General features: G+C 32.0%; 1 protein-coding gene across 1 annotated transcript in view; it reads left to right on the forward strand.

Annotated features, from left to right (window-relative positions):
* Window positions 1-26,868, forward strand: part of Col4a1 (Collagen type IV alpha 1) — a 42,885-nt gene that overhangs the window by 8,121 nt on the left and 7,896 nt on the right. Inside the window, exons 3-21 of the mRNA XM_031971673.2 lie at window positions 13,588-13,699; window positions 14,209-14,319; window positions 16,533-16,858; window positions 18,350-18,484; window positions 18,566-18,673; window positions 19,280-19,501; window positions 21,076-21,261; window positions 21,904-22,020; window positions 22,102-22,266; window positions 22,637-22,939; window positions 23,098-23,481; window positions 23,851-24,057; window positions 24,149-24,317; window positions 24,593-24,720; window positions 24,886-25,324; window positions 25,461-25,810; window positions 25,917-26,183; window positions 26,268-26,439; window positions 26,520-26,765. Of these exons, the coding sequence (XP_031827533.1) occupies window positions 13,588-13,699; window positions 14,209-14,319; window positions 16,533-16,858; window positions 18,350-18,484; window positions 18,566-18,673; window positions 19,280-19,501; window positions 21,076-21,261; window positions 21,904-22,020; window positions 22,102-22,266; window positions 22,637-22,939; window positions 23,098-23,481; window positions 23,851-24,057; window positions 24,149-24,317; window positions 24,593-24,720; window positions 24,886-25,324; window positions 25,461-25,810; window positions 25,917-26,183; window positions 26,268-26,439; window positions 26,520-26,765 (4,147 nt within the window). The remainder of the gene's footprint in view (window positions 1-13,587; window positions 13,700-14,208; window positions 14,320-16,532; window positions 16,859-18,349; window positions 18,485-18,565; window positions 18,674-19,279; window positions 19,502-21,075; window positions 21,262-21,903; window positions 22,021-22,101; window positions 22,267-22,636; window positions 22,940-23,097; window positions 23,482-23,850; window positions 24,058-24,148; window positions 24,318-24,592; window positions 24,721-24,885; window positions 25,325-25,460; window positions 25,811-25,916; window positions 26,184-26,267; window positions 26,440-26,519; window positions 26,766-26,868) is intronic.

Genomic DNA, 26,868 nt, shown 5'->3' on the forward strand with positions numbered 1-26,868 from the left:
ATGTACACGCATACGTACTTATGCGTACGCGCACGCGAGCCGGCTTAGTCACTATTGAAAATAGTTCGAAATTGACTCGGACTTGATTGCCGCTGTCTGGCGAATTTAATTGTCGTTTTTAACTTTCTAACGGGCTGGTGGTTGCCCTAGTGTCTAACACTACAACTGTCGAGCAGTTAAATTGACTTTTTGAAATTTCTCTATAAAAACTCCAAGAGAACGTCTACTGAGACTTTAACTGATTTACAATTCAGTTTGCGTATTGCTAAATCAATTTCTTTAGTTATTTCTCAAAGAAATATCTGTTATCTGTTATTATAGGCAGATTTACAGGACCCGCCTGGTAGTTTAGTGTTGACTATTGCGTCGCAAGCATCCAATCATTAATTAATTATTTTAATCATTTTCGGGCGTTAAGAAATTATTTGATTATATCTATTGTGATTTTCTTTGTTTATAATGTTAACCCCTTGTCCTACGATTAATTTCTCAACTATAATCGATATAATTACTTTGCGATTAATAATTTATTGAAAAGAGAGACAAATTCTAGGCATATTCTACGCCTATGTTTGCTCTAAAGTATTGTATAATTATTAATAACAGAAGAAAAATATTTAATTTGAATTCAGAAGAGTTGAGTAGTATTTATGCTTGTTAAATTTTGTTTAAAATCTTTACCGGGAATCTGACACGTTATTATAAGCCACGGGGTTAAAAGTCTTCCAATATCTTATTTTAATAATTTTTCATAATTCTCATATGCCGATAACACTACGTCACTCACATGTCGTTATTGTAATTATTAATATATTTAGTAGAATTATTAATTATTTCTTATGTTATTAATTGTACATATCTATGTTATTCTTACTCGTTCTTTAAGTTTCTTTAGTATTGTGCTGACATTGATTAAAACTAATCACAAACTCTTTACTTTTATTCCTTTTACATATGTATAAGGATTACAAAGAAAATGCTATTTTTCATTAATATATGCAAAAATCGCTTCTTCTACAATCGCTTCAGCAATCAGTAATATCACAATTTGAGTTGCATTCACTCTTATCCGCAAATATTATTTGTGTACGTGTAAAATGAAACCTTTCTTTATTGTTAACGTATATGGACTATATCGTAAATTTATTAAATTTTGAATGGCAATAACACAATCATTGCAGACTACAAATTTAAAACACGGATTGGAGAAAAACTGTATAGTTTATTTTCACAGATACTTGGTAATGTTATTCCAGATTTGTATTTTAAAACATTAGTTTGAAGAGATGGTTATAGGAGATTTAAGTGTAACGAAAATAACTCGAAGCCCTGTAAATACTTTCATAATCTTTTTGGAAATCAGAAAATTCAGAACATACAGTCTACTCAATTGATAATTGCATATTTTCAAATAACTGTATTACTGTTGTTAACAAGAGAAATAATAAAATTCTTATTTTACTCTAATCTGAAATAAAACGACGCGTTCTATAATTTATGGAGAACTTTTGTGTTGAATTTATTGCAGTTCAACCTTGTGTTGCAAATATTCATATAAAAGTTGATTTGAATTGATGAGTTTGCATTAAAAAGTTGATTATGAACAAAACTTGATCAAGTAAATGCATATTTTTCGAAAATATGATTCGCGAAACTGTTCTAGAATATTTTAACAAGAACTAAACATGCACACATTTCTGACTTATACCTTATATTAAAATTACTTTCTAGCAAGTTGATACTTTTAAAATGAAATAATTATTTTAAGCAATTCACGTTCAATAACTTTGTATAGCCTGTAGATAGCGTACAGTTAACTCCACTATAGCCACATATAAAAATATCTAAAACAAATACACGTTAAAATATTATTATAGAGAAAATTAAATCATCAAACTCACATTTTAGACGTTTTAAACCTCATTAAGTTTTGAAGTTAATTCATTATGAAATCATGTGGAGCGATTACTCAGCCCATAAAAATTAGTTCACCTATATTTTTATTCCTTTACTCATACTGAAGCGTTATCCAACCGGTAGTATTTCGATTAACCGGTTATCGAGAGTAAAATGTGATTAATTTTCTGCCAATACAAATAAATTACTACCCCTGTATGGATTTTACGTAATACGTATTTATTAATCTCAGTAATTTACACTTTAAACGTAACAGCTGACAGGAAGGAATAAATAAAATTACTTTATAACGGCGGATAATGAATAATGAAATTGATTTAATATTGTGAATTATTCAAAAAGATGGGTTATTATTTCGCAAGGAACTATACATACTCCAACTAAACTATAATAAAAGCATGTGGTACAATGTGTGTTAACGTTATTAATTGCGTGGAGGTGTATGCATATAAGTAGGAAAATCTACGTATTTACGACTTACTACTGTGCCTTTCTTTAGGATTCAGTTGACAGGTCACATTTATGCTACTATTATGTGCTTGTCTCTATACAAATAGCGTGTAAACGGATAGAAAAACATGTAACATGCATTTCTCAAAAGCAAATTTAAAGCAATGGAACTTCTTTTTCTTTCTAATTAGAAGTTTCCAATACTATGCAACATATCAAGCAAACATTACGACATAAATGAATTCATATATCTGTTAGTATTACAGAAATCATTGTTAAAGATAGCAATTGCAAATATTAATCCTTTTATTATTGATATTAAATGTAATTTGAATATTCTCATTCACCAATTAGGTGTTTACACATATATGATTTTCCACTTTCTTTCAGTTTACACAATATTCACTTTCACTCACGTCATGTAAATATCTTACCGCGTCCACTTGCTTCCACGTAATTTGCCTCTATTGTTTGTATCTGTTTCTGCTATGTTATTTATTTCACAAATTTCAATCTGTCCAATTACATTCTATTGTTTACCACTCTATATATGTAAAATTATGCATTGATAACAATAAAATTTCCAATCTTACATATAATAATAATATACTAATACTAATATATTTAATAATATTCTATTACAATACATAATAGAATACTATTAAAACCAAATTAACCTAATTATTCAGAATAATAGTAATAATTTAACTGGGATTAGTAACAACAACAGCCAAGCTATTATTGGTATTATCAGTTCCATTAAAATTTGAAAATAAAGGTATGAAAAATTAATGAATCTCTCTATCTAGTTGAGAGGATTGATATATCGTAGATGGGAAAAATTAATCATTAATATCAGTAAAAGTAGATTTACTTGTGAACGATGATGTGCCCATTAATTATTTTACGGTCCGCACGTTTTGCGACGCGTGAACTGTGAAAAATCGTTTCACGAGGCGAGAGTAACTTGTATCATAGCGAATGTATTAACTCGGAGAAACAAGTTTATAGAGGTAGCGGTATTAATGATAATCGCTGTAAACTCAATTGCACGGCGAGCGTACTTCCAGACGATCCAACTAAGTAAATAAATCGTATTCAACGAAGTTTTAATTATGGTTATCAATTTGCTATTAACGAGATACTGTATAGTTATGAGTGAGGGATCAATTCGGAAATTAATATCGTAATGTTAGAGGATTATGATGACGCATACGATGTGCCGCTGCCTGTGCATTAATATCTGAATTTCATAGTAAAATTATTATTCCTTTTGACTGATATGAGATAGAAAAACTTGAGAGTACACAGACCGATAAAATCATTAAAATCTTTCGAAATTTATTTCGTGTCCTTTAATGTGTGATCGTTTCGGAATTACATTCTCGGGCAATAATTCAAAATCGCCTTTCATAATTGCGAGTTATAAAAGCGAATGAAATATTAAAACGCAATAGTTTACTATATGTTGTCTCGAGTAGATTTATAAAATCAAATGATTTATTTGGCTGTAAATTAATTAATGCTCCTCCATCTGTTTCGTGGATGGTGGACTAGTGATTGTGAATCATTTTAGCGTTTAAAATTGTTTTACTGTATTGCAAGAACTATTGTACTTCATGTTTTCATTATGCAATTAAACTATATGACTTGAAATAGATACAGACTAATTATTACAGTGTTGTAATTTTTTTTTAATCTGTATGTATTCATTCCGCGTGTATGAAAATGCGAATTTGTATATTATAAAAATGGTACTATAAAAGTTCTTTTGAAAGTCCTATTACATAATTCTCACATATTCAGTTTATACCACATTCTAAATATTGAAACATTCTTTATTAAAATTTGGCAATTCCTTTGCGTAATAAAAATTATATTATTATGATTTGCAATACGAAAAAATTAAAAATAGTCTTTTTATATCTTTATATGAATTTTCTATTTAGTGTATTTTATAATATGTTATATAGCATAGTTAATTACAATAATTTATTTTCTATTGCAATAGATAATAGTATCTAATTTCTATCATTTTACATTTTTAAGCACATAGCTACAGTAAAAGTGAAAAGGTGATATGTAATCTTTTTTTACAATTATCCACATCCTATTAACTTGTGGGAGTTCTTAGCGACACATCCAATTATAGATGTGACGTAAGATTTTTGTTCAGAATTCAATTTTATTAGTCAAAGCTGATAAGGTACCAGAACATCAAGATGGACGCAAAGCCCAATGGATTACGCACACTATAAACTCAATAATATAGAATCAATTTCAACTGTATGATCTGCCTAAATAATAATTTATTATTCGCAAAGAAATTATGTGAAACTCCTCGGTTATCGGCCATATCTCGGTCCACTTTAATTTTAAACCCTAAGGGTCATTGAAAACAGCACCGCTCCCTCAAGCACCATCTTAAACATTCACGCGTCCGCTTGAAATAGCCGCAGTCCGACGCTGTGATTTTTTCATCACGCAAACACGAAGATTTTACGAGTACGCGTCCGACGAGATTGTAAAAATCACCGGCGAACAAATTAACGTGGCCCGGTCTCACACCGGAGTTAACGTCCCTCGTTAAATCGGCTGAATGTGACGGAGGGCCGCAAATAAAAGACCGGTAGATCGGCAGCGAACGGCGAATGAGTGAACGAAATGAACCAAGGGAAGAAGGGGGACCACGAACGAAGGGGAAGAGGAAAGCCGGGAGCAGGGCTGCAAGAGGATCGACAGAAGGATCGACCGAGATCCAAGATGATGATTCTGCGCCGGCTGGTTACGTAACCGTAAATTTACGAAGGCGGCCAAGATACCACGATAAAAGGGACAATTCTTGAACCGTCACGAAAAGATATCTGCCTATCTGAAATAAGAAAATTAGGCTGCCTTCGTTTAAACGAAATTGCCGTTGTCGCGCGACTCGTCGCGTAGATCGTTGCCTTCTTCTAGGTGGATATAGAACAGTGACGAATGGAATATAAACTGGTTGCAATTGGATCGCGGATGTATATGCGCAAATTATATAGACAGTTTGTCTAGAGTCTTCTTGAAATCATTCGATGAGATATCAAATAACGAAGACACGTGAAAATATGATTTTTTCGTATTTTATATTACTTTATTCTACTGCTTATATCGTTTTAATGAAAATGACCGGGGCTCTATAAAAGTCCTCCTTTAGATCTGAAGTAAGTGTAGCTAATACCTCTTATTCAAATTCAAATTGTTCCTAATTCAAGGGCAATTGGTATCTTTGTATATAATTAGCTTTCTATTAAAGAGAAAGTTGTATGTGTTTATTATTAAGGTTGCTAAAATGTTTGAAGACTTTTCATAAAAATTAGGAGAATAGAAGACATGCAAATTTAGAATCCAGAAGATTTGTATTCGATATCGTTTACTTGAGAAATTTTGAATAATTCATACACTTACGAGCTTTTAAAGTTATCTTTATATTATTTCTAGCCATAATATTTTAAAGGAATTTTGCTTTAACAGTTTTTTTACAATCATATTTTTAAAAACGTCTTTATTATATTATTATTTAAAGTTCAGTTTTGTATCTTTAACAGTTTTGTATTCCTATTAGTAGCAAATCAATTTTTAAAACGTGTGTTTATTTGATCATTCTCTAGACACTATGGAGTACTTGTTATTAACACTAATCATACCGCGAACCAATCAAATGACGAGTTTCAAAATTTGATTAAAAATCCTGCATTTTCTTCCGTTCATTTAACTCTATATCAATTCCTATATTGTCCGATTAATCTTTTAATAATAAATCTTTCCAATTGTGGTCTTTCTTTTAGTTTCTGATTCCACTAAGAAAAATTTATAATCTAACTTATTTACCCTTTTTTACAAATATAAATTACTTATACAAAGTACCGATATGGTTAGCGTTAATACATAAAATTATTTTTGTTAATAAAAACATTGGAGTTGTGGTATTGGAAATCTTCATACGATCATATAATTTGTTGACTTAATATCCGTATTAGAATTCTTTTTTTTTTAACAATTAGTCTATAGTTTGTCTTCTTACATGTGTATTAGTTTAGTACATTAGTAATAAATATTGGTACTATCTCCGCGATATATTACTGGTTACGGTGTTAGAAACTGGACGATATTGACCGTATTTACTGTATTTAGTTACTTTTATTAATTGTAGCTACGATAACCGTACTAAAGTCGGTATTACTCCGTATATCTCGTATTAAATACATTCATATGAGTTCTATTTATTATTTCTTATTATGTTGTAACTTGTTGTAGTTGATACACGTGCAAATTACATTTATTTCTATTTATTAAAGCTGTTTAATTTTTCCTAGTAGAAATAGTGCAATTCCTGATATAAGTGTAAATCCTTGTGAACTAATTTATCTTTGTACATTTATTTATGCACATTTAAAGAGGAAACTACCCAGATGGGTAAAGAGAATTATTTCTTTCTTTTTTAATTTCCTTAAGTATCAAGTATATAGAATATGTTGGCAAAAGAATGTTTCAAAATTTAAACATTCGGCGAAATTACAGCATTGTATACGGACGAACGATAATTAAAGAGTGCTGCATCAAAATCAAGTGAAAGTCGAAGAAAAACTTGAAATCTAGAAACAAAGAAAGAAAAAAAAACGATTGCAAGTAATCTTTTCGAATTAGAAATATTGAAATATTGATTTAGAATAACTGCCGGAAAGTACTTCAACAAATTTTCGCAACTATAAAAGAATATTTTAAAATTTCTATCATGATTTTTTCAAAACCATGTTTTTCATGCTGGCGAATGCAAGATATCTAAAGCCAGATGTCCATTTTCTTCAAATTTGAAAGGAATATTCTATATACCATGCTCCACAATGCAGTGTATGATCTGTCAATATCTCAAATATTTATTTTCTTATAAATATTTGAAGCTAAATTTCTGGGGTAAAAACTAGTTTCTGCAGCTTAAGGTGTTCCCATTTCAACAATAATTAAAATTTTAGAAAATCCGTACGATATATTGTAGGCAATATACTTCTATTTATACGTCTTTCAAAATTTTTATCTTCAAAGGTACCAACTATCTGCAAGTGTGTGCACCAGTAATAGATGTTTTTCGAAAAGAAGTTTCGAAGCTAACAAATAACTCCACCATTTTGAAACATGTTAACTCAAAAAAGTATTAACATAAAGCTGAAAATCACGTTTAATTATCTAGCGAAGATAACAATTTTTCACTTGATAATTATCAACAAAAAAATTTCCAAAACGTTGCATACTTTTAGACGTCACTGGGTGCTCTTTCTCTTTAACTTACTACTTCGCTTACTACTTACTAATTAAGTTCATCATCTGAAATCTTCATGCTTTTGGGTGTCAAGTGGAATTGCTTTAATATAGTTCACTTAAGATAACTTTGATAGCTGCAATAGTGTTAATCTACGAAGAAGAATTTAATCTTCATTACTTCTGATGAGTGGGATTGGAGAATAAGTTTGAAAATTGACATAATTATAGTAATCCCTGGAAACACATTAATTTTTATCTTCAATATAATTAAGATCCTCTTCTTAATCTCTAAAGTAATTTGAATTAACTTTTCAAACTATATACAAAATATTTAAATGTATAAACTAAATAAATTATTACCAATGGTATATTTTATATCAAATGCGTTATTTGACATGGCTGACGTTATCAAATTATTTAATATAACATTCATTTTTGTTACGAAAAAAGCGAAAAATATCTATAAGAAATTCACAAAATTCATGTGCTAGAAAACGTGTTAATACTTCAAACTATTCAAACTATTAGTGAGCTGTTCAAATTATTCAAACATTGTATTGTATGAACAATATATTTTTCTCAGTCAGTAGATACAGTGTATGTATACGTAATAAATACGTTCTTTGCTGTCGACAGAATCACAGGTGTAGTGTGTAAGTATATATTCTTTCTGCAACTTTTAGGAAATTCTTTTAACTTTCTTCTTTATTATTTTTGCTGTATTAAGTTATTACTAAATTACGGATTTTATATATTTTTGATGCATTCTACCCTGCTAAATACAATAATCAAACAAGTTTATTACAATTATGCTTTATAAATTTTCATATTATTTTTATCGAATTAAAAACCAGGATTTTTCTAGTATTTTAAGACAGCAAGATATCCATTTTTTAATCTTCTAAAAATATTCTTCTCATAACATATAACCAACCGGATGATGAAAATTTATCGTTTCACACAGAATCATCACTGGCCAAATGACGAAAATTGATCACTTGGGTTTTGAAATAAGTGAATGATTCTTATTTTTTCAAATCTGAATAAATAAATGAAAATGAGATTTTTGACAAACTGAAATATTATTGTAGAAAAAAATACCTGAAGTATACGTAATCACTTGAAAGTTGTGTTGTTTTTATATAAAACATGCTGGCCTTTGGTCGATGTCGATACACAAAGTGCCTGCCGGATATGTGTTAAATATATTATTGCAGTGACTCGATTCAATTACACATGAAAAGAATAATTTAAATATACAGCCGCACGTGATACGCTTAAGTAACTCTTTAATATCCTCAATTCATTGTTTGGTAATAAGCGCATTATAAATAACTACATAATACTGATACATTTTTATCAACAACTTTTAGCTTAGAATTTCAATAAATTAAGTAAGTATTTGAATATTTGGGGTGTATCTAATTTTTACTATGTATAAATACTATATGTTCCAATGCTTTTAATTGAAAACTAAAGATAAATTATATTAACATTTATAATTGTACTTCTTATACTTTAACAGTTGAATGTGTAACATTATTTTATTAACTCAGTTAAAGTCTGGTCCTTTAGAACTGAAAAGTGATAACAAATAGACGACCGCAGTACATTGGTTATCATTGTTATTTTTCAATTTCTGTTTAAATACTTCTTTTTCATTAGAAAAATAAAGATCGTTGTCCATTGTCAATAAGGTTTTAAATCCAAGACGAGAAACCGTACAATCGGAGCACCGCGTTCCATATGTATCGCGTTCCATATTTCTATAATAAAAACATTTCGAAAAACATTGTGGACCGTTGTAGTGTAAATGAACCTATTTTTCTTAATCCGCAACAAAATTAAACTATACATTGATTGTATTCCTACTTTGCTAAACGAAGGAAGTGAAATGTTGCACTTACATATTTGCAGGAATGATGTCAGTAAATCCCTCTCATATTTAACTCGCTACGAGGTCGTCGTAAATTATCTACCATGCTATCGTAGGTTTGGAGAATCAACGATAAAAACTTCTGAATGTTATTTAGAAAGTATTTAAAATATCTAAAAAGTGCCTACAAATTAGTTATGAATAGGATATAGGAACTTGAGCAAACTAACTTTCTGAATCACTTTTATATCATTTCATGATAATAATACAATAATTTGATAAAAATTTACTTCTTTTATCATGTTTCGAGAAATTACACGAAATATCAATTTCTGTTTCTGTTGATTAAGCATTTTAATGTAACTCCCGAATATGTTAGAAACGTAATATGGATATGTAACAAACGTAATGATTCAGTAGACTTCATGTAGATTCTGCTGTTCTAAAATATAATACAATCAAACATTTCTAACATAATTAGTTATTTCATTTACGCTGTAGCCACGTCGTTATGGATTTTAATGTACACATGTACAATAATTCATTATATTTTTGTGCAAAATTCGTTTTATCGTTTCCACTTACGTGTATTATTTTAAGTGCTGAAATTATTCATCAAAAGAACACAATTGAGGTAGTCAATGTAAATATTTTATTTGTTGAATAATCATCTCTAGATGAATACTCAGTACTTTAGAAACTTTTATATTATATAAGCGGAATGCGAATTGTTGCGAAAACATGTATATTTTGTAGATTACTTTCCAAAAATAAAATATTGCTGAGAAAATGATCTACTTTGTTAAGGATTTTGAAAGATATATTATAAAATATAGATATATAGAAATATAATTAAATCATTCATAACTATAAATATGCTGTTACTCAAGCTCTTTACCTTTATTACAACTCATCAACTATAAAACATAACTAACTACAATTCCTGCTAATAAAGCCGCCGTTGTTCGAGTTTCTTAACTTTAAAAGTTTATAGATTTTTCTACGTTCCTGTGTTTCTATTCGTGTTCACTTCGACTCTAGCTTGTGTTGACGGGACATGATTATCTTTGGATTCGATAACGCTCGTGTTTTCATTCAGCATTTTAGGGGAAAAAAGTCAGCCCACTCTGACAATGAGTATCATTAATCGTGGCCAGAATGCTCACGAAAAGGTCCGGCAGAAGGGAATCAAAGAGGAACAGAGTCGTGGCACGTCATTTCGAAACGATAACGAGCAGGCTATCTCCCCGCGTTTCCTGTCAGTGCGTGCCATCCAGAAACGTAAAAAGGATAAAACGTGAAAACGGGGGCAAGACAATGACTTTCTGCGAATATGATGACGCATCCGCTGAATCGAGCCAATCTCTGTGTTATGCTCGCCGGACATGGAATAGGGGCTAGACAAGAAACGGAGGTAGCAAGTGGTCCATGAATCTAGACACACTATGAATATACAGAGAATCTCGAACTAATTGATATGCCGATTGTAAAAGACGAACTTATACATCACACACAATTTTCAAACGTAAATGTACTCCTTGAAATTTGTCGCTTTTGATTAACTTGACAGTTTTTAGTACAATTATGTTACACGACAAATTTCTTTAGATTATAATTTTTTGCAATGCAGAAATTATTAAAATTACAATAATTTATTATTAATATTTTCTTATATACATAAGGTATATTTGCATCCTTGGATATAAACTACTTTTCGAAAAGTTAAAGTATTTTGGACTATCCAGATTTTTATTACATTTATTGTAACAAGTTTAATACCACTGTTATAAATAAACCATTTGTAACGAAGAATAAGTATAAAATTTATGTTGAAGAATTTTAATATTAGTGAATCTGAAATGGAAAGAATTTATCTGATATTTATACATATATTGTACAATATGCGTAAGTATCGTTCCATGACAACTTGTATATTTTTATTTAAATTCTGTTGTTTAATATGGATTATGTTCTCGTATCCGTATACAAAAATATGGTACAATAGAAATCACTCTTTTCTGATTTCGACATTGTTTAGAAGGAATAGTTCCTTGAAATTAATAACATTAATCGAGTTTCATTAAAATTGTTTTCGCAGATGAACTTGGTAATGCTCTTTAATTTACGACCACCAAAGTTATGGTGGTAATATAAATAGACCTGTAAGAATAAATGGGGTTTGAAAAATGCGACGTTTTCAAAATGTGTTTTTAATTAAAAATGTACAAGATATAGGTTATATAAAAGTGATAAACCTTATACGATGAACCTAAAATGGATAGAATAAACTATAGTTTATTGGATAGTAATTTTCTAATTTTTCCAGTGAAGGAACCAGTCAAAATGCTGGAGATGCTAAATAAATATTAAAATGTTATTTTTTAGACGCTTTGACGTAATAATGTGCACACGACACGTTATGAACTAACTTTACAGGATATTCATACAAAGAAGCTAGAAAATAAAAGTTGTACGGGTTGAAAATGAGTCATATTTGGTTTAACATGGACATAGTATATCATACCCTAACTTCTGTGCTGTGCATTCAAGATGCATAGGTGATAACTTATCGGCGGTTAACACTACCTCGGAAGCATTAAGGAGAAAGAAGATCCCGTTGAATATACTTTTAATCTCTGTATCCTATGCATTTGATACATGTGCTTACTTAGATGTGTTCTTTAGTTTCAACGTGAATATTTTTAATCTATTCTTCTTTGCAAGTATGAAAAAATAAGAATAAAGAACTTACTTCGTACATTTCATTCTAGTTCTTCAGAAGTAGAACTTCTTCTATATCACATGACACATATATTAGCAACCATCAGTTGACTAAATACTTATTTCAAAATTTACTTTAATATTACTTTTATTTAATGTATCATTTTAAATGCTCTCAGAATGAATGCATTTTAAAGTAAAGAAACACTTTATTATAGTACCTAAGTATATACCTCAATCTAGATTTTAATGAAAATATGCAATCTAAGAATAAAAAATTGATATTGTTTTATATATGAAATAGATAACAATTTCATTCTGTTCTGCATCAGAGAATGATTTGAAAATGGAATATTTTGCAATCTTTAAGAATACGTTTATAACGCAATAACAAAAATCATATTTTCTATTAAAATTTTAATGAATATATTTTATATAATTATTTTGTATTATTTACTTTTTTAATTACACAAATTCTACGATTGTATAGGATATAATGCTTTACAATTCTCCCAGAATCCATTAGACATCTTTGTGTCAACGATCGATATACAAACTTAAGAAGGTACTATCGATAAACTTAGTCGATAAAACAGTTTACACGATCTGTTTTCGGTTTCCATCGTATGAAATGTACGTGAAATTGATAGAAGACTATATTAAAAATGTACATACTCCCTGCTTAAATTGATATTATTTTTTTAATAAATAAATCATTAATTTTCTAAAATATTTTACAATCTAATCTAGAATAATTTTTACATATAGACATACCTTCCATAATTTTAAATTGTTAACTAGAAGAATATCTTATTTATATAACATAATAAATAATATACATGAATTATCTGTTTACAAATTAAAAACAATTTTTACTTATTACAAGCATAAGCAATAATATGGGGATAAAATATTATATTTACCTTCATAATTAATCAACATTTTAAGACTTAACTTCATCGAGGCATTATAGGATACTTCCTTCGGCGAACCGCAATTTTTTTTTAGTAAAACTGAAAATGAATCTTAATAAAAAGAAAACGTCATCTTACTCTTATCATCTTAAAAAATGAAAAATGTTGAAGACCTCATACGAATATTATTGAAACTGTATAAAATTTATATGCCCTAGATAATAATTATTAAATTTGATAGGGGATAATGGTTTGTTTGTTGGGCTTTTAATAATTATTATCTCATTTCTGTGATTGAAGACAAAAGGTAATTATTAAATGAAATGATAGAAAGTATTATGAGTTCTTTTATATATTTTCTCATCTTATTTTACTAAAATGTTAAGAAAATGTTAAATTTTATTCTTTTTGTTTCAGGATTATTCACCAGTGATTCCATTAGGGCGAGGTGATATAGGAAAACCAAAAAATAGCGACGACGATTATAATCCCCCATCTCGATGGAAAACTTTCCTTTCCAATAACGAAGGTAATCATAACGTCAAATGTTCATATTAAAACTAAAATTTTTTTGGTCGTATACATTCTACACTAAATTATTTTATGATAAAGTTAAAATGAATCACAGTAAAAAGGACCAATTTATTTTTCATTTTCTATTTATATGATTTAAAAATCTATTTCTACTATTCGAGAAGACTAATTTAAAATAATAAAAATGTATTATTTGTCGCTGCCGAAAATTTATTTCGTGCATTATGAGTATTACGAAATGAATAGAAAATTATATTAAATTTTTTTTATTATGTTCTCAACACTACAAAATTATGACGAAAATCTTAACGTACTTTGCTCGTAGTGTCTTGAATTAGATATATGTATACTTTGAAATAAAAAGAAAATTATATCTAAATCATACGATAAAAATAATGCTCACAAAATAATTAAACAAACTTACTTCAGTCCTTTTTTCCGAGATGATTATAAAAATTTCTTTATTTTTGCATGTTAACGTATTTTATATTCTCTGATTTTTAGGTTCCGAAGAAGACAGGCGGAATGACGATCGGAACGACTATGACGATTATAATAGACAGACAGATGACACCGAATATGGTCTTCGGCCTGGTGGATACCAGGATGGTTATGGTAATTTAAATTGCATTGTATTATAAAGAAAAATGTAGCTGTCGATTATTTAGAATTTTAATCTCCTATGAAATGCAATTATGGCAATAAATGAAGACAGTAGAATGAAAATTTCTAAGGGACTAATAATTATGCCCAACACCAATATTTTGATTAAAATTGCTTTCGAAGAAAAATAAAATATCTTGTAGGTTAAAGTCATTATAAAACATATTATTTACAAAAAGGAGACATTCTAAAAGTAACATAACAGAATATAGTTTTCTGATTTTATTTAATAATTTCTATCTACTATTTATGTATTTATTATTCGTGTTTACATAATAGTGAATTGAATTGGGATTAATAGAATCATCTTATAAAATGGAGTTTATATGAATATTATAATTAACGCATAAATAGTTCTTAATCTTTTTATGTTTCATAAAAACTGACAATGGTAAAAAAAGTAGTTCATTCGTCATATGAAAATTTACGACAATTGAATTGTTAATATTAATTATTGAAATACTCAAACATAAGTGAAGGGAATCAATTTAAATTAGTATTAGGTTTTTACAGAATTTGTGATATCAGTTATTAATATATTGTCAAGGAAAAGCGTTTGCCTTCCTGTTACTTGTTAGTTTCTGTACAATACTGCAAGATTTACGGTTTCAACTGCAACCTGCTAATTAATGAGATCGTTCATCTTTTGCCTTTACACTATTGTGTAATAGTTTCCTATTAATCGATAATACCACAGATTATGCGCGCGCACAAGTTTATGGCATTCCATAAAATTTAATAGGCTAATAGAATATTAAAATTTGAAGCAGTAGGATGTATACTTTGCCACTACTTGGGTGGACATAATTTAAAAAGTAATAGAATATAAATATTGAAGTTTCATTTCCTTTATTAATCATTTTCATCATAATGCTACTCTAATAATAATTAGTATCTATTTATTAGTAGTACTTATAATAATACGTTAAGAAACTGTAATTATTTTTTACGCAAGATAAACAACAAAACCTGTATCACGTAATGCGCAGTCCAATATTGGAAGACGTGTGTCATAAAGATGTCGTCATTGTTATTTTGTAATATTTTTTAATTAAGTCTGTTATATTGTTAAATTCACTGTTTTGAATACTAGACGTTTTGTTCGATTATGTCGAATTATTTAATCATTTATTTGGTGAAGAGTACATTTAACTGTTTCAATAGGAAAAATCCCAATAAATGCTTAAGCTTTTACATGCTTTAAGTTAATTCAAGTAAATGAAAAAGTAGTAAAATAAAAATTAAGGTAAGGATTCGACTAGCCGAATCACAATTATTCTCAATCTTCATTAACCTGGGTGTTAGTTACCCAACGTGTTAATTATCCGGACTCGTAGAGTGAACTTTGAAATATGTACGACCAAATCTCACGACTTCTTTTCATTTATCAAATAAAATTTGACCATTTAACAAAGTGCTGCGGAACTAGTACACAAAAGTCCCATTAAATCGAAGCAATTCACTTAATGTAACAGGAGATAGAAATCCAGGATTTATCGTGATCATGACTCTTTTTACCTTCTTATAGCTGGCAGATTCTAATGTATTTGGTTCGTCCAGTAATTTATCATGAAAATTATTGTGAAAAGATCTTATCGATAACGTATGACGTAATGACGTTTTCTTAAGGAGTTATGGAACATTAAAAACCTAAAACGATTAGCTTCATCACTTTTTTGCATGTACGGATTTGTTAAAAACCAGAATTTTTATAGCTAATATTAAGCAACATTTGAATTGATTTACAGAATTGCAAAATTAAGTCGGTCGAAATCTTTTCAGCCTGCGCCTATCGTAAAAGTTTATTAAAATGCAAGAAATAAAAAAATTGTGTTTTAAAATAAACGAAAGCAGATTATTTTCAGTGTGGCATAGTCAAGTTCACTCCAAGCCACCAACATTTATAATCTATTATCCTGATTAGTAGCCTTGCTTGCATTGCCTTTTATTTTCTTTATATCTTTAAACTATAAATATGATAACTCATTACATTTATATGCTCATATACTCATACCTATATTACGAAAATTATGTTACTACTTTTTTTTAGTAGTATTGTAGTGTGTTAATATATACGGTAACTTAAATTTAAAGTTTACACTATTCAGATTTGACTCTCCTAGTCGTATCGTTTGACACCTACGGTTAATTTTCTCTTTACTAAGGAGATCGAGGATCCTACGGCCAGAGACAAGAAGCGGGACAAGGTCCCGTGGATGCTTATGGAAGATCTCGAGGTTACGAGGATACTTACGACAGAAGAGCTGGAGAAAATCGTGGGTCCGGAGACCCTTATAGCTCTGTAGGTTCTCATGGACGTGGATCGACTGGTTATACAGGATACTCGCAAGGTCAAGGAGGATATGGTGCTGCTGGAAGCTCGGACACTTATGTAGGCAGCTATTTGGAGGTACCAATGCCAGGACACAAGAAAAATTGCACAGGATCAGACTGTTGTTTTCCAAAGTGTTACGCGGAAAAAGGTTCCAGGGTAAGTATATATTTCTGTAAAGAACATTAATATTCAGTCATTCTTTAATGAATATTATCGATCCTGTATCTGAAATAAAACATTGCAGAGTGACTATGGCAGATAATGAGAAATAATATACATAATTTTTCTGCGCAGGACTTTTATTAATTAGAGGTAAATTATTGTTAACATAATCTGACCAACTATTAAGAATATTTCATTTTTATATTTTGAGGAAATCCAGCGTGGCGATGAAAGAACTATATATTAAATACTTAATGAGTGTTGTCTGCCATTTTATAATTGAGATATGTGATTATCGAATCAAGTTCAATATTCTACTTGTGAATTTCAATTAAGATCTATGTCTGAGTTTTGTTTCATGGGTTTTGAATGCTACACAAAAGTAAAAATGTTTCAATGGTAACAAACGCAATACATTCAATTTTTACAAGAGATGCAATTTCGAATTCTATAGTATTTACGGATTTTGAAAACGTACTCGTACGTAGTTTAATTGTAGTAAGATTCGGAACTTTCGCAGGTAGTAACTTAAATCTTGAAGAACAGAATCCTGTGGCAGGTTTATATATCGTATTCCTTATAAAACTTATAATTGTTTTATTTATTAAACCTATTTGTACCTGTTTAGAAATAGCTCATTGAATTCTTCCATAATTCTTAATATTAATTAATTTTTTGTATTGTTTCAAGAAATGAATGAAAAAGAATAGTTTGTAGGAATATAAAGTTTATATTAAAATATTCATAAAACTTTGATATTATTGAATCAGTATTCGAGTCTAATTAAATGTGCCATTTTTATTTTTTCAAATACTTATAAGGGGTCCAAATTCAATATTCGATTCTACTAGTAAGTTATTCCGTCATATCTCCAAATATGACAGGAAATTAATAATTTATTAAAAATAATTTTGTTGAATACAGGTAACATATTACATTTAAGTGAACGCATCTCTCTGCAGAATTATTGCAATCACTATCATCCCTTTCTGTGAAATTTGAGATGGTTTTGTATGAAGAACACACTTTATTTAACGAAATGTTTTAACCATAAAGTTTGCTGTCAAAACATAAAAATAGCGAACGTATAATTATTGTGAATTATAAATGTGTATAAATTTGGTACACGTTTGAACTCATTTCCACGTTAAGTAATGTTTACGTGATTGAAAAATACATTACAAGAAATAATTGTTAGTATCATTATTATACAATATATAAGAAAAATTATGTTTGCTGCACTTTCGCACTGCATTCTCTAATTTCAAAATTTTTCGTAGTAATAAATAAACGTTCAGTCTAAAAGAAGTTAAAAAAAATATCATTTTTACAAATATATTAAACTCTTTACCATGTGCAATTTTTAATAGGCGCGACGTTTTGGAGAAGTTTATACAAAATTCGCTCAGTATTGAGCGTGTTAACGAAGTATCGTTTGAATATTGAGGTATAAAATGATTTATTCGACATGATATATGTATATAGGGTCCACCGGGTGTTATGGGGCCGCAAGGTCCTAAAGGTCAAAGAGGATTTCCTGGAGCAGAAGGTCTCCTAGGTTCGAAAGGAGAAAAAGGTGACCCCGGTCCTCAAGGGTCACGTGGGACGAAAGGTGACAGAGTACGTACCATCGACAACAGTCCGAAATCAGTATACATTAATTGCTGCTCGTAATTGTCCTAATGTATCGTGTTTCTTTAGGGAAAAATGGGCATGCCTGGATTCCCTGGTATAAATGGTGTTCCTGGAGTACAAGGACCACCAGGATCCCCTGGTCTTCCTGGTCGAGATGGCTGCAACGGAACGGATGTACGTAGACGTTATAAATGAGACATAGATTTCATGTATTTACATAATACACAATTATATCAAACAAAACTACTATGGTCAATAACAATGTTTTAAAGACGAAAGAAATATGTTTTTTTGATTTTGGTTTCTTTAATCTAGACTATAAAAATTTAGATATTTATTGAGTAGAAGATGTATTAAATAAAGGATCAGCAGATTTGATTTCTAATATTAAATATTGATATGCTCCATAATTGTTTCTATTGTTTTTACATGTTTAGATAGATTTTTATCGTCGAAACAAGTACCGAGAAGAAATTTTTTCGTTAATGAACGTGTATAAAATTTAATTAATTAGAAACATCACGTCTGCATCTGTTATCAGAAGAAATTTAATCTTTATAGAAAGCGAATAGAGAATTTGAAAAAGTAAGAATTACAAGTATCGAAAATTGAAACGTTTATTTGAAGAAGCTTCCAATGGATGGAATTATAATGAAGTAGTTTCGTTTGTGTTCTTTACTTCATTCACTGTAACGTAGTAAAGAACAAAGTACTTAAACATTGTAATTTAGATGTTACAGTATTTATATCTTAATAAACTGAAATTCTTTTACCTGTTAGGGTGAACCGGGTCATCGCGGTATTTCTGGCGAACCAGGACCCCGTGGTTTTAAAGGTCCTACTGGTCCCAAAGGAGAAAAAGGTCAGCCGGCATTTGCTGGAATGTTTCCTGTTGGTCAAAAAGGTGAACCGGGTGGTGATGGTGTGAGAGGACCTCCTGGACCACCAGGACCTCAAGGAGAACACGGTATACCTGGACCAAAGGGTGAACGCGGTCCTTACGTAAGTTACCGTTCTATGTATTCGGCAAAGCTCTATAATTTCTCATAATATTCTTCCGCAATATTAAATGTTTGCTACAAAATAAATAAGATCTAAATATGGATACTATATTTAATTGGCGATAGAATATGTTCTGATAAAAACAATTCATTTAAAAAATACAGAATTTTTTTAAAGCCATGGATGAAGTTCCTTAGCATTGTTAAATGTAGTACATTGTTTACTTTATAGGATTGTTTACTTTTTATTTATAATAATCAATAATCGTGCTTGATGCTTTCATCAATAATTACGTATTGCGCACTTTTCTGGTCAACGATAGCGTAAAGTGCTAATGATTTTTTAAGTGCTTTTAAAACTTCTGTTATAATTTGTAGGATCTATATAGTTATTCTAACTGAAGTTTGCTTTATGTCACTTTTAAACTCTAGAATTGTTGCAAATAATTTATTATTTACACACATCTTGCGTCTAGAAAATTCTTTGTATCTATAAAATAATTGGTCTACTTGTAGAAAGACTACTCGCTCACCAATTTTGATTATCTTTAACCTTCAACTACCCGCGCTGGTATAAAAAGAATAATAATGTAAAATCAATTTCATCAGTTCCCCTTTGTTTATTATCAATTATTATATTCATTTATGGTTATATTCCTAGTAAATAGCATAATTCATCAAGACGATGTATTTTCTTATTCCAATACAATAATATATGTATTCAGTCACACAGTGATATATATGGAGTACAGAATAAATTCAGGGCGCGGATAGTTAAAGGCTAAATATGTTGTAGAGATCGATGTTATGCACAATTTTTTTCGTTTTACAAAATGTTGGACTCTTTTAATTTCCGAGATAATCGAAAATCTTTCGGTAGCACTTTATTGATATACATGAGCATGTACCTGAAACGGTCTCAGGTATAGTCGTAAAATTTTGAAAATACTTTTAAAGTATTTTAAACCGAAAATAAAATGTGCTTATGTCTGACCTGTTATTGTATTCTCATTTAATGCATTTAGCAGAATTAGCGAAGTATGTCATCGTGTCAGATTCTTACTTCTTGCTGTAGAATAATTCTTATTTCTTAATTATTATTATTTTTACTATCCTTTATTTTTCTACATATTTGCTACGTGATGTAGAAACGTTATTCAAAATAACGAAGTTAAAGCTGTCAAAGCAAAAGCTCTCCGCTACAAAAAAAGCACAAGCGAATAGTAGTATGATCTTTTTCATATAGTTATAACAGTTGAATCTCGCTACGGTCTTAAGTTTATTTATATATTTGAAATATTACTGAAAAAGTAGAAGCACACGGTATAATAATAATTTTCTTACACTATTTTCAAATTTGAAAATAAGTTGGTCAAAATAAGAATGAAACTACATCGAAAAAAGTAAACAAACAAAATGACGCCAAGAAAATAAAAGTATGACTGGGTTAAAAAGATCCGACAAATATAGCAAGGTTAAACTACTAACAATTCTTTATGGGGGTTCAAACATCTTCGTAAGCCTCTGCGTTTATTAACGTTTCTTAGATATATAAATAAGTGTATTGTTATTCAGGGTCAACCTGGAATGCAAGGTCCTAAAGGAGAAAAAGGAATTGTGGGTCTTGGATTCGAGGGTTTGAAAGGTGACAAAGGTCAGAAAGGTGAAATTGGACTGCCGGGTGTAACCGCTACTGAGCCCTTTGTAGGAGCAACAGAAATCACAGGACCACCGGGTGAGAAAGGAGAAAAAGGAGATAAGGTATTCAAAACATCGAAAATATGTAGATACTCTGTTATACACAGAGTCGAATGAAACTATTAAATTTTTCAGTTAGTTATGAAACAACTGCAATTGTATGATTGTTATCCTTCGTATTCCGAGAAAACTGGACAAGAAACTTTTCTTTTCTTGAAACTAGAAAGACTAGAGTTTTAGTCAAACAAGAACATTTATTCTACTCTAAAAAAATTAAAGATGTGACAAACACATTTTTTATGGAAATATTGCGAAGTAACAAAACCGTCCGATGTAATTCTATTTTTATAAAAATCTCAACGTGCTTTCTATTTCATATTTATCCTACTTCTAATGCACTGCATACTGCTAATTAAAAAAATATTCCTAACTTTATTAGTTTACCCTTAAATATCTGTAAAATAATGTAAAATAACTTTATTAAATGAAATTCTTACAGCAGAATTACAATGTCAATGTACAAAGTTAGGCCAGAACAGAACAAAATTATTTAAAAGTTAAAAATTCGATAATTAACTTATATACATATAATTTAACTTAACTTTAATATATATAATATATAATTAATATATATAATTTAATGGCTTCATCCGACCTCTATTTCCTTTCATCGACCAAATAATTTAAATTATTTTTGCACTGCAGGGTGATATGGGACGCGATGGAGGAAAAGGTGAACCTGGTCCAATAGGTGACCACGGTATACCTGGTGGCACCGGTATGAAGGGAGAGAAGGGTTTACCAGGTGCTCCTGGTATCCGAGTAAGTCTATCAAAATTACATTTGCAAATCATACGATAATGTAATAAAGTTAAAATTACTGAGAATCTTTGCTGCAACTAGGGTAGAGATGGTTTCTCTGGACCACCCGGACCACCCGGTCGCAAAGGTGACCGAGGTTACGACGGATTAGACGGTTTACCTGGACGTCCTGGTTTGAAAGGTGAACCAGGACCAGACGGTGGTATGGGTGTTCCTGGACTACAAGGGCCACCGGGTCCACCAGGTGTAAGTATCAGTCACAGAATATTCTTACCTTGACGTTTGCGTTAATGTTTCAGAGATATTACATATAACAAACTATCGGCTTAATAATTTGTACGTTCAACAAAAATGAACTTCTATCATTAAGAAATACTCTGTTCTAATTTATCGACTGACCTCTTACACAGTTTTACAATGAATTTTATTTCTGTGTTACTTAAAAATTTACAAAGAAAATACAGTATTTATAATTGTGATATATTTTGTGAAACAGAATTTTAATAAAAAACCTGCGATAATTTTTCGAAACGTTACTTAATCGATATATTAATTAACTTCATCTTCTTTTTTTTATTTCCTTATTTTATTATTTTATTTTCACATTAATTTTCAGGGCGGTAAAGGCACACCAGGTCCACCAGGGCCTAAAGGACCACAAGGGTTCCCAGGTCCAATTGGGCCACGAGGTGCAGATGGGTATCCTGGAGATCCAGGTCCGAGAGGTCCTATGGGACCTTCAGGAGGTCCTGGCTCACCAGGAATTCCAGGTCCCGAAGGTTTGCCGGGAGAGAAAGGAACGAAGGGTGAACCTGGCATCACAGGGTTCCCAGGATTAACGGGACCTCGTGGTTTCGATGGCCCTCAAGGTCCACTAGGCCCTCGGGGTCCACCAGGAGAGAAAGGATTATCGATTACAGTAAGCGTGAAATTAAATAATATACATACAATTCTGAGACTGAAATCTAAAAAAATGTGTAAAATTATAAAATTTAGTAGTACCACTTCTTAATGTTAAATTATTACTTAGTGGTAAAAAAATTGAATATTGAATTCTAAATATAAAAATGTTCGTAGGGTCCCAAAGGAATGGATGGTGCACCTGGTTTAGACGGAGAAAAGGGACAAAAGGGTGAACGTGGTTACGCTGGTCCACGCGGATTTCCGGGAGATTCGTTGGATGGAATTCCAGGACTACCGGGTGAGGCCGGTCTGCCTGGAGAACCAGGAAATCCTGGAAGAGACGGTACTCCAGGAACTCCGGGATACCCTGGTGAAAAAGGAGACATAGGAGGTCGCTGTCAAGATTGTTTACCGGGATTAAGAGGACCTAAAGGTGATCGCGGTTTTGATGGTATACCTGGACTTACTGGATCTCGAGGGCCAGCTGGAGAACGAGGTCCCCCCGGAGAACCTGGCGCTGACGGTTTGCCGGGGCCAATCGGACCACCAGGTCCACTGGTATGAATTACTTGAACTATTTTAGGTGTAATATTCAGAATTTTGAATACATTAAGTTTATAAGTGTCATTTAGAATTAGTCTAACAATACAACTTACAATTAATGAACATTATTCAATACGGACGGTTATTAAATAATAGGAATATTATTTTCGAATGCGAAATAAAAGCTGTATTCTTTAATATTAGGATTAACTTAGTAAATAGTAAAATTATAGAAAAATGTTATTGGTCTTTTTTGCAAATTAATAACATGTGTAGCAACTGTGGTAGTGGGCACGTTAAATTTCATGTTGTGATTAATTTCTCGTTAAGTTAATTATCCAATCAACATATTAATTAAAATCTATCTTCGAATTCTATGTTTAGGGAAAAGATGGTATCCCTGGTTCACCAGGTCCTCAAGGAGAACCCGGCGCCCCAGCAGAAATATCCTGGAGTAAGATTAAATTGGAAAAGGGTGACAAAGGTATACGAGGTGAACCAGGTAGGCCGGGCCCGCAAGGCCCACAAGGTCCACCTGGAGAAAGGGGTCCCATCGGAGTTCAAGGTTTCCCAGGACTTAAGGGTATTGCTGTAAGTAATCAGATAACACGGTCATTTTGTGTTCGTGATAAATGTACGATTCTACATTATATACTTAACATTTTATATTGATTGCGTTTAGGGTGATCGCGGTTTTCCCGGACAAGATGGTGTTCCTGGCAGGCCAGGAGTTCCGGGACGTAAAGGAGAAAGTGGCATTAGTATAAAGGGAGAAGCCGGAGAACCTGGTCGGCCAGGATATCGCGGAGAGAAAGGTGAACCTGGCTTTGATGGAGAAAGAGGTGAACCTGGTAAGTAACAAATATTTGATTTTAAAGGTACTGTAATATATTTGCCACAAAATATATTTTGATAAACTTCCGTCTGCGACATATAAATTGTATTATATTAACAAGAATAATAGCGTACTGAATTGGATTGTAGTGTTGAAATCATATAAAAATATTATGTATCGGTTATTGGTGACCAATCAGGCATATACAAGAAGTTTGTATACCAGTAAATCTGTTAACTGAATGCGATGTAGTCAACGTCAAAAGTGTATTGTAATTTTTGTTGCAAATAGGTCTATGTCCACCGTTGAATTTGACAGAAGGTTTGAAAGGTAATAGGGGACCTCCAGGAGAGAGAGGTGTACCAGGAGTACAAGGAAGAGATGGTTTAAAAGGTGACAAGGGTCTACAAGGGATTTCGGTTAGTGTTGTAGAAAGTTTTTAACATGGTAGTTGAATTGATATTTCTTCTAAATATTCACTCCAACATGCTTATCATTTTAAGAACTCATGAAAAAAATACTATTACTTTTATTGAATACGTTGGCTGTACTCCAGAAATACTGATAAAATCTAATAAAATTAGGGTCCTCCTGGACCTACAGGTCCGATTGGTGCACCTGGACCAGTTGGACCACGAGGATTACCTGGTCCTCGTGGAGAAAAGGGGAACATGGGACCCATGGGCTTCCCTGGCGAACCCGGCCGTGAAGGACCCAGAGGATTCTCGGGAGCTCCGGCACCAAAGGGAGACAAGGGTGAAGCTGGAATACCAATGAAAGGTGCCCGTGGATTAACTGGTCCTCCGGGAGAGAAAGGAGAGAAAGGTCTTCCAGGACCACCAGGGAAGGATGGTCCTGTTGGTTACCCAGGTTTATCAGGATTTGCTGGAGAAAAGGGCGATATGGGAATCCCAGGAATAAGTGGTTTACCGGGCGCACCAGGAGAAAAAGGAGACACAGGCCCGATTGGTCCTCCAGGTCCTCCTGGTGTAGCCGGTACTCCTGGCATGGATGGAAAGAAAGGTATTCGCTTTGTTTTAATTGCTATCATGAATACGAACATTTACGTTCAACTCTTATCGTGTATAAGAATATTTACATGCGATTAATTAATTTGACTTAAAAACTTACATATGTATATGAATTTTATTGTTTACAGGTGAACCTGGATTGACAGGAGAACCTGGTAGATCGGGTCTCCCAGGTTTTCCAGGTGCAAAAGGTGATCGCGGTGAACCAGGTATTGATGGACAAAAGGGATACCCCGGTCGTCATGGTTTCCCTGGATCACCGGGCAGACCTGGCGAACCAGGGATAATCGGTATAAAAGGAGAACGAGGAGAGAAAGGTTCACCTGGTGCCCCTGGACTCCGAGGATTAGATGGAAAACCTGGACGTCCAGGAGTACCTGGCCTAAAAGGAGATACAGGCTTCCCTGGTGCTCCTGGTACACCAGGTCCAGTTGGATTCGAGGGGCCTAAAGGTGACCGTGGTCCACCCGGATTCCCAGTATGTGTTTTATATCAATAAAACGAGTATAATTTATGCTAATATTAATTTTAAGGATCATACATCTATAATTAAATAAAATTACTAATATGTTTGACTTCAATAGGGCCGTAAGGGTGACGCTGGTCAAGTGTCAGAAAAAGGACAGAAAGGTGAACCAGGAATGCCAGGAATTCGTGGCCCAACTGGTCCTCCTGGTAGAGATGGCATTGATGGCGCGAAGGGAGAACCTGGAAAATCTACAATTGGTACAGATGGATTGCCTGGCCCGAAAGGAGAATCCGGTATACCAGGACTTGATGGCTCACCAGGATTGCAAGGGCCGAAAGGTGACACTGGTGTTAGAGGATTCCCAGGATTGAAAGGAGACTTAGTATGTTCTACCAGTGCAGTTACTTATTTTTAAAAATACATTTTCTACATTGTGTTAATTTATATTTTTAATTAATTATAACAGGGGCCACCAGGTGCGCCAGGTGAACCAGGAACACCTGGTATCGATGGATTACCTGGCGAAAAAGGAGATGTTGGCTTACCCGGTTCTGCCGGTTTCCCTGGTTTAGAAGGTGAAATGGGACCTCCAGGACACCCAGGTCTTAATGGCGTTAAAGGAGACAGAGGTCTTTCAGGTAATAATGAGGAAATGAAAAATATTGTTACACTTATCGGCTGAGAAATTCGTTAACCAGTGATATGTTCTTTTGCAAAGGACCTCCTGGTCTTCCTGGATTAACTGGTGCGCTCGGAGAAAAAGGTGACCGTGGACCACCTGGACCAACAATTCAAGTTAAAGGTGAAAAAGGAGAACCAGGTATTCCTGGACGAATGGGTTTACCGGGAGAAAAGGGAGATCGAGGTCTGGAAGGTGTTGCTGGTTATGATGGTGAAAAAGGAGACAGAGGTACACCAGGTCCAGTCGGTAATCCAGGACCACCTGGCCCGATGGGTATCAAAGGTACGACTTTCGGTTTCTTGGTATATTATACTTTTGTGTAATAATAATAAAACAATTAATGGTACTGAATAATACTTCTGCTATAAACATATTCAATGAATCA

The sequence above is a fragment of the Nomia melanderi genome, chromosome 5 (genome assembly GCF_051020985.1).
Source record: "Nomia melanderi isolate GNS246 chromosome 5, iyNomMela1, whole genome shotgun sequence".
In the NCBI taxonomy this organism is placed as follows: Eukaryota; Metazoa; Arthropoda; class Insecta; order Hymenoptera; family Halictidae; genus Nomia; species Nomia melanderi.